The sequence below is a fragment of the Geospiza fortis genome, unplaced genomic scaffold (genome assembly GCF_000277835.1).
Source record: "Geospiza fortis unplaced genomic scaffold, GeoFor_1.0 scaffold66, whole genome shotgun sequence".
Lineage (NCBI taxonomy): Eukaryota > Metazoa > Chordata > Aves > Passeriformes > Thraupidae > Geospiza > Geospiza fortis.
In genome coordinates, this window is record NW_005054312.1 from 221,469 (window position 1) to 230,975 (window position 9,507).

Consider the following 9,507-nt stretch of genomic DNA (forward strand, 5'->3'; position numbering starts at 1 on the left):
CCGCGGCCCCGCACCCCGGGCGGGCCGGGGAGGGGCGGAGCCTCCCGTCCGTCCGTCCGTCCCTCCCGGCCCGTCCCGCCCAGCCGGGGAGGGCAGGGCAGGAGAGAGCCCGGCCCAGGCAGCCCCCGCGGAGGGAATGCACGGAAACTTCCCCGGGCAGAGAGCAGGCGTTTCGGGGAAAGCCTGCCCGGAGCAGCCGTGCGCAGTCTCTCCAGCATCCAAAACGCGCTTTTCCGCCTGGGACAGGTCTGCCCGGGAGAGCGGCACCCTCGAAGAAAGAGATGGTCGTTCCGCGCTTCTCCTCAAATTCTCTTTGCAGCAGCAAACCAGCGCGGGTTTTACCCAAGAGTTAACGGGCAAAACCAGCCCGATTAAGGGTGATGCCCTTAAAGCATCACTAGGGACGAGCGCTGTAAGCCCTCCACATGAATTTGACAGGAATTTGGGAAGGCAAATATCGCTTCCTTTTTAGTGCTAAAGGAAAGGTCTCAAGAGTTTTAGATTCCTTTGGAAACATCCAATCTTCATGTGGGTCGTACTTAGGATCTAAAAGAAAATTTTGAAACTTCCAAAGAACTTTAATTGAAATCAAGATATAGTTGTTGCATTGATTGAAGTTTTTTACTTAGAGTAATATAAAAGTCACGGAAAGTTTTAAAAAAAATTATTTTAGAATACTGTCTCTGTCAGCTACTGATGTTACAGGAAGATGCAAGAGCAAATAGCATTGGCATAAAGAAGATGTCAGGCTCAATAGGCAAGTCCTGTTTGATTTTGACAATTCAATTTGCCAATGCAAATTTTTAAATGGACTTCTGGTTTTGCATTTCAAAATATGATAAACTGTACTGTATCTGAATATCATATATGAGAGTTTTAGAATCCTATGTTGTTTTTATATTTAAACAACTTCTGTTTTAACTGATTTTTAACTGACTTTTTGTACTTTATGTATAGTTATTTTCATGAAACAGTTTGCCTTAAACTCCAGAACGGTTATATCTAAAGGAAAAAGGTAACACATTTCAGAAGTTTTCCCAAGTGAAGAATGGCATAAATCCCTGGGATCCAATACTCCATTCACCACAGAGATGCTAAAATGAATACCTGCTGTGAATCACTGTATACTTTGATTTATCCCTTTAAATTGCACTAAAGAATTAATTGACACATCACTGGCAAATGGCAATTAGCTAAACTCTACCAACTCCAGTCAACTCTTCAAAAGTAGATACAGTAAAAGAAGAAAATACACTCAACTCTTTGGGAAATGGTGAAGAGTTACAATGAACAAACCGACTACAATGTTTTGTAGTCGGTTTGTTCATTGTAACTCTTTGTGATCTAAAATTATTAAATTGTGCTCTAAAATTATTAAATTATAACAGCTTTAATGTGCCTGATCTAAATTATCACTGTAAGACACAGAGAGAGAGAGGCTAAACCTAGAATATATGTAGAGGACATTGACAAAAATCACAGAATCAACTAGGTTGGAAAAGACTCAGCTCATCGAGTTCAACCTATGATCACCTATTGTTCTGTTTTCTCCCATGTCACAGAATGTGCAAAGCATTTTTATTAAAAATGTCAGGTTCTCTGCAATTGTGTGGAAGAACAGCTTGATTTCCACATCTGAAAAAATGGTGACATGGGACTTTGGACTCAAATCCTGTAACAATGTATAGCAAGTGTTGACACAAAGATCCCATTAATGCTTGTGGGACTCAAACACCAGTTTATATTCTTAGATTCTATCTAGTGACATTCTGCTTAAACCTAATTAAAATTGTTTCTATCCTCTTAACTTTTCTCAGCAGCAGCAGAGGAACATCAGCTGATGTTCCTCAACAGCTGTACTGTATAGTTTACACAGTATGCTAGAGAATTGTTAAATTGGATGTATTGCATTCACACTCTGCAGAATGGTTACAAAGACTAAAATGGGATTCTCAGAAAAGTTTAAATATAAAATAGACCAAATACAAGTACGTTTTAATAGACTGTGCTCAACAAAGAGCCAAAGAGTTCCTCCTTAATTCTACTTTAGGTTTATATGCAATAATCAGATAAACTTGTGAACTTTGTGCTACTGAGCCACCCAGTGGTTACTTTGAGAAAGCAAAATGCTCTTATTTCAGAAACAGGAATCAACAGGCGGATGGATGTTCACATAACAACTGATACAACAGTAGAAAGGAATACATCTGTGCCACTTCTGTCTATTTCACATCCTGAATACAAAACTGGGCACCCTCCAAAGACAACCAGCTATCCTGGATTATAGATGTCCTGCCAGTGACACTGTACCAACCCATCTCTTCGTGAGGGCTACAAATTGGGACAATCAATGGTTTTGATAAACTGTCAATCTTACTCATGGAACAAGAGTTTTATTCTAAGTGGGACACTGAAAATCGGGCAAACAACAGAAAAAGAGAATCTGAAGAATATATTTATCACTACCATTGAAGCATGGTTTGCAAATCAGAAGACCTGCCATATATTAGCAAGTCCATTTCCTGCTTTCCCACAAAACCAGATCAGTCATAATAAACTGTAATTTAAAACTTATTTAATTTCTTGATTGGAACTCCTATAGAAGCATAAGCTTGGACCTAAGACTTTGCTCTATAATTTTAATTATAGGATTTTGTAACAAAATCAAAGGCTGAAGAAACTGACCTTTTGAAATCTAGGGCTTTTATTAAAGTTTTATGGCAACATACAAAATACAGTGTTTTATCAAGATGCTTACAAAAATGAATAAAGATACTACAACAAGTGCAAAAAAAATTGAAACAACTTTCCATTGAAGATACAGGCTCCAAGGGACCCCTATCTAACTATTTCAGAAAGGAACTCTTTAACAGGTTTCTCAGTACCCTGTCCTCCTATGAGCATTGGCCTTTTTTTTTGTAAATAGTAGGAGAACTGTTACTTAATAACAGAAATATAACTACCTACAAAGTCTCTGTTGGATTAAAAGAGACCTATGTTGCAGTTTTCACAGAAGACTCTAAGAATGTAGTTCTTTGAGTAGTCATCCAAGTTGAGGAAAAGGATTTGTTAGGTTAAAGATAAGCCAAAGTCCAAGTCAGCACTCTGTCAGCTACTGATGTTACAGGAAGATGCAAGAGCAAATAGCATTGGCATAAAGAAGATGTCAGGCTCAATAGGCAAGTCCTGTTTGATTTTGACAATTCAATTTGCCAATGCAAATTTTTAAATGGACTTCTGGTTTTGCATTTCAAAATATGATAAACTGTACTGTATCTGAATATCATATATGAGAGTTTTAGAATCCTATGTTGTTTTTATATTTAAACAACTTCTGTTTTAACTGATTTTTAACTGACTTTTTGTACTTTATGTATAGTTATTTTCATGAAACAGTTTGCCTTAAACTCCAGAACGGTTATATCTAAAGGAAAAAGGTAACACATTTCAGAAGTTTTCCCAAGTGAAGAATGGCATAAATCCCTGGGATCCAATACTCCATTCACCACAGAGATGCTAAAATGAATACCTGCTGTGAATCACTGTATACTTTGATTTATCCCTTTAAATTGCACTAAAGAATTAATTGACACATCACTGGCAAATGGCAATTAGCTAAACTCTACCAACTCCAGTCAACTCTTCAAAAGTAGATACAGTAAAAGAAGAAAATACACTCAACTCTTTGGGAAATGGTGAAGAGTTACAATGAACAAACCGACTACAATGTTTTGTAGTCGGTTTGTTCATTGTAACTCTTTGTGATCTAAAATTATTAAATTGTGCTCTAAAATTATTAAATTATAACAGCTTTAATGTGCCTGATCTAAATTATCACTGTAAGACACAGAGAGTGAGAGGCTAAACCTAGAATATATGTAGAGGACATTGACAAAAATCACAGAATCAACTAGGTTGGAAAAGACTCAGCTCATCGAGTTCAACCTATGATCACCTATTGTTCTGTTTTCTCCCATGTCACAGAATGTGCAAAGCATTTTTATTAAAAATGTCAGGTTCTCTGCAATTGTGTGGAAGAACAGCTTGATTTCCACATCTGAAAAAATGGTGACATGGGACTTTGGACTCAAATCCTGTAACAATGTATAGCAAGTGTTGACACAAAGATCCCATTAATGCTTGTGGGACTCAAACACCAGTTTATATTCTTAGATTCTATCTAGTGACATTCTGCTTAAACCTAATTAAAATTGTTTCTATCCTCTTAACTTTTCTCAGCAGCAGCAGAGGAACATCAGCTGATGTTCCTCAACAGCTGTACTGTATAGTTTACACAGTATGCTAGAGAATTGTTAAATTGGATGTATTGCATTCACACTCTGCAGAATGGTTACAAAGACTAAAATGGGATTCTCAGAAAAGTTTAAATATAAAATAGACCAAATACAAGTACGTTTTAATAGACTGTGCTCAACAAAGAGCCAAAGAGTTCCTCCTTAATTCTACTTTAGGTTTATATGCAATAATCAGATAAACTTGTGAACTTTGTGCTACTGAGCCACCCAGTGGTTACTTTGAGAAAGCAAAATGCTCTTATTTCAGAAACAGGAATCAACAGGCGGATGGATGTTCACATAACAACTGATACAACAGTAGAAAGGAATACATCTGTGCCACTTCTGTCTATTTCACATCCTGAATACAAAACTGGGCACCCTCCAAAGACAACCAGCTATCCTGGATTATAGATGTCCTGCCAGTGACACTGTACCAACCCATCTCTTCGTGAGGGCTACAAATTGGGACAATCAATGGTTTTGATAAACTGTCAATCTTACTCATGGAACAAGAGTTTTATTCTAAGTGGGACACTGAAAATCGGGCAAACAACAGAAAAAGAGAATCTGAAGAATATATTTATCACTACCATTGAAGCATGGTTTGCAAATCAGAAGACCTGCCATATATTAGCAAGTCCATTTCCTGCTTTCCCACAAAACCAGATCAGTCATAATAAACTGTAATTTAAAACTTATTTAATTTCTTGATTGGAACTCCTATAGAAGCATAAGCTTGGACCTAAGACTTTGCTCTATAATTTTAATTATAGGATTTTGTAACAAAATCAAAGGCTGAAGAAACTGACCTTTTGAAATCTAGGGCTTTTATTAAAGTTTTATGGCAACATACAAAATACAGTGTTTTATCAAGATGCTTACAAAAATGAATAAAGATACTACAACAAGTGCAAAAAAAATTGAAACAACTTTCCATTGAAGATACAGGCTCCAAGGGACCCCTATCTAACTATTTCAGAAAGGAACTCTTTAACAGGTTTCTCAGTACCCTGTCCTCCTATGAGCATTGGCCTTTTTTTTTGTAAATAGTAGGAGAACTGTTACTTAATAACAGAAATATAACTACCTACAAAGTCTCTGTTGGATTAAAAGAGACCTATGTTGCAGTTTTCACAGAAGACTCTAAGAATGTAGTTCTTTGAGTAGTCATCCAAGTTGAGGAAAAGGATTTGTTAGGTTAAAGATAAGCCAAAGTCCAAGTCAGCAGTATTGCATACATTGTTAGAATACACTTCTTTCTGCAGTTCTTCCCATTTCAGTATTTGCTCTGTCAGCTCCTCCAATTCTATCATGAGCACCTTTGTTTTTGACAAAGTGGTGTCCTGAAACAGAAAAGGGGTGGATTTAGTCTCTATACATCCTATAGCTCATAGAAGTAACCTAAACAACCAAACAGCACTGCATTTTTCATGCTGGAGAAGACAGCTGGCTCAATTCTTTTACTACTCACCATATTGTTCATCATATGTGGTATCTGAGGGATGGTTCTCACAGACTGCAAATGGCTTTCAAGCTTCTCAATGAAAGTCACAGCCTCAGTCAACAACTCTACTATAGACCTGTAACCAAAAATGAGCTCAAAAGTTGTGCTAAACAACAAGAATTTAATACCTAAAAGTTCTGTTTCATTGCCCTGCTTTTCTTAGTCCCCTTTTACAGCTTTATGCAAGTTCCTAAACATCTAATTAATCTTTCTGCAATCACACTTCTTGTATGACTCTTAGCAACAAGCAGCGCAGGAATTACAGAAGTGAACTCCTTCAATACCTGGGCTAGATTTTTAGACTGTAAGAAGAAGGACTATATTTTTAAAACATGCACTATGCATGTCTGGGAATTAGTCACGTTTAGTTCCAAGCAAGCAACAGTGGAGCAAAGACAGCCAGTGCTAAAGTAACAACTCCTGCCTGGGAGAAGCATAACAAACCCAGCATGTAGCACATTTGTTTAAAACAATGCATCACAACTTGTTCTGTAGACTTCTAAAGACAAGACTAATAACCTCAGTAAATATTCATAAAATATTTATCACTTCCTTCCTATGAATTTATCAATGAGTAAACTACCCACTTTTAGATGAGGTTTCGCTACCTTTTTTATGTCTATCAGTGGAAAATGAATGAAAATATATGATTTTTACTGTCTGTTAGTTCAAATTAACTGGGCCTCCTGCAAACAAGAAAAATTATTTTCTGTGTACCTACTTGTGATAAGTAGCCTCAATAGGCAGGCTTTCTTGACATCTGTGTTTGATCAACCTCTTTCTGAGATCCCTCTTCTCTTTCAGTATGGCCTCCAGGTGTCTGTTCATATCTTGCAAAATCTCGCACTTTTTCCCTATAAAATAAAATTGGAAAGTTGAACCTATTGTCCTGCTAAAACAAGAGAAAAATTTCTCCTGAAGACAGAAAGGAAAATACTGACCTATTGCAGTGGACATTCAAGAGACATTAATCAGAATGGCTTTTCTTGGAGCATGTATGATTTAGTACCAGCATTTGTGACTCAAAGTCACAACACCTACTTTTTAGAGATTGATATAATTGCTTTACATTATCTATAGTTCTAAGTAAATTCTCTGTGAGATAAAGTCAACCATACCACAGCACTGTAAAGTATCTGTTGTGAAGTATTACAACAGATTTCACTGGTCTAGCACAACAGTAGCAAGCTATAATATTTTTAAGCACACATAAAATCGTAGTGGACAAAATGTGCAGTAACAGAGAAATAAATGCACGTGCTCCCCAAATGCTAAATTAAAAATGTAGCAAGTCTGGGGGGATAGAAATGCAACAGAAATATACTGAGTTTCTGGAAAAGAAGCAGAGTAGCACACGCAGGTCAATGGTTACTGATGATCTCAGAACTGATGATGCACTGACCCTGGGGAGCTGACACACCTCCCACACTGTTTCAGAGAATGACTTACACATGGACCTTCTATGAGACAGCAGAGTGCAAGCTCAACTAGTATGGAAATATGCTTTAGGTCTTAATAAAACACCTACCACCTCTAACAAGTTATTCAGAGATGACTGCTGCAATAACTTCTGAAAGTGTCATGTACTCAGATGAAACATTATTCTGCTGCTAATTTAAGACTCTTGGTTTTTCTGTGGTACAACTGCACTTACCTAAGTAGAAACGGTGAGTAATGTCTGCTGTCTCATGCTCCAACTGCATTATTTCAGTTTTCAGTTTTATCTACAACAGCAATAACATAAAATGAAAATGCATTTTTGACATACTTATCCAGACACTGTTGACTCTCCTGGGGTGGAGGAGGAAGTGGCAGCATAGGGAGAGCATGTGTGTGAAAGAGGGTGAGCATTAGCACAGGAACATGTTGCCCTGCTCTCTGAAGAATGTCTACTACTAGGTGGGACTTTTTTGGTCAATAAGAAAAAGGCTGTTTAAAAAGACCAACCTAAACAATTTGGAGATTTGTGCTGGAAAATACAGATCCTGCAATTCATTCCTAAACTGCAGAACTTATGATAGAATGGTTTGGACTGAAAGGGCCCTAAAAATCATCTAGTTCCAAGCCCCTGCCAATGGGTAGGGATATCACTCACCAGACCAAGTTGCTCAGACCCCTCTAACCTGGCCCTGAACACTTTCAGGGATGGGGAATCCCCAGCTTCTCTAGGCAACCTGTCCCAGTGTATCACCACCCTCACAGTAAAGATTTTTTTCCTAAAATCTAATCCAATCTAATTTCTTTTATTTTAGTTTAAATCCATTCCTCCCTGTCCTAGCATTTTCTGCTTGTGGAAAAAGTCACTCTCCCTCCTTTCTTAAGCCCCCTTTAAGTACCAGACGGCTGATGAACAATCCCTGCCCTCTGAATCTGCTTTTGTAGGAGAGGTGCTCCAGCCCTTGCATCATCTTCATGGCTCTCCTCTGGAACTGCTCCAACAGGTTCATTTCTTTCCTGTTCTGAGGATCCCAGACCTGGACACAGCACTCCAGGTAGGGTCTCACAAGGGCAGAAGAGGAGAATCCTCTCCCTGGCCCTGTTGGCCACACTGCTTTTGATGCAGCCTAGGATGTGGTTGGCTTTCTGGGCTGTGACGGCACATTGCCAGGTCAGGTCCAACTTTTCTTCCACAAGAAACCCCAAGTCCTTTCTCGACAGTGCTGCCCCAATGAGCTCATCTCCCAGCCTGTACTCATGTCTGGGATTGCCCTGACCCAGGAGCAGGACCCCACATTTAGTCTTGTTGAACCTCATGAGGTTCTTGGAGCCTATTTCTCAAGCTTGCCCAGTTGCTCTGGGTGGCATCCCATCCTTCGGCTGTGCCCAGTGCTCTTCTCCTGCCAATTCCTTAATCACTGAATAGTCTACCCTTCAAACCCATGTCTCTCCTACTTATATCTCTTACAAAGCAGTTTCATAGTCTATGTAGTGTCTAAACCAACACTACAAAATACAAGGCAATAGCCTAAAACGAGCCTCGCTTAAAGCAGTACAAAATGTCAGGTTACTGCCTGCTAACCAACAAAATTGCCTCCAAAGAGACACATTTACACATTTTTGAGTACTGAAGTAAACTACAAATTATCCTTTACTGTTCAGTTTCTTGAAAAAAATTCAGGTAACACTTTAGTCAAAGGTGCAGCCTACTGAATCCTTCTACTTACACCTTAAAATTTTGTTTCATAGTTTTATTTTCTTTATGACAACTCAGTCCACTGGGGAAAAAAATGCCAACTGTTAAACAGCTGAACTGTTAACAAATCCCTCAAAACATGAAAGAACATGCCATGTGGCAGTCTGATATTTCATCGGGGCCCTCTATTACCGCCAGGTATTGAAGTGTTGAGTGTACACTGACAATAGTAAAGGCTGTACCTCATTAATTTCAGCTTCCATGTTTACCATTTCTTCCATCTCTGCGAATTTTGCAAAGCATGGCGTTCTTCTGCAAGTTAAATCCAAGGTTTCCTTTGAAAGTAAGACAACAGGAAAAATGCAATCAGCAGCACGAACGTACCGGGCAAATACTCCATAATGACTTGCAGTAGTTTAAAGCTGTTTCTCTCCCGCGCTCGGCAATACGGCCCAGTTCAGGAGAGCAGCGCTACCCGCGCCGCTGTCCCGGCGGTACCTGGCTCACGGTGCCCGCCGCCACGCACTGCTCCAGCAGCGCGGCCACCGCCGCGCGCTGCGAGGGCCGGGGCG

The 9,507-nt window shown here is 39.1% G+C and overlaps 1 protein-coding gene across 2 annotated transcripts; it reads right to left on the bottom strand.

The window, feature by feature from the left end:
• Nucleotides 1-2,685: 2,685 nt before the first annotated feature.
• Nucleotides 2,686-9,501, bottom strand: HAUS2 (HAUS augmin like complex subunit 2). 2 transcript variants are annotated; one of them, XM_031055774.1, is made up of 7 exons: nt 9,434-9,501; nt 9,178-9,270; nt 7,457-7,526; nt 6,524-6,656; nt 5,770-5,878; nt 5,489-5,641; nt 2,686-3,066 (listed from the first exon to the last, which is right to left on the bottom strand). In XM_031055774.1, the coding sequence occupies exons 2-6, from the start codon at nt 9,214-9,216 to the stop codon at nt 5,492-5,494; spliced, it is 501 nt and encodes a 166-aa protein (XP_030911634.1). In that variant the 5' UTR covers nt 9,217-9,270; nt 9,434-9,501; the 3' UTR covers nt 2,686-3,066; nt 5,489-5,491. The 2 variants fall into 2 exon arrangements, with proteins under 2 accessions (XP_030911634.1, XP_014161836.2); XM_014306361.2 differs by lacking the exon at nt 2,686-3,066 and having other exon boundaries at nt 5,108-5,641.
• Between the last annotated feature and the right edge of the window lie 6 nt (nt 9,502-9,507).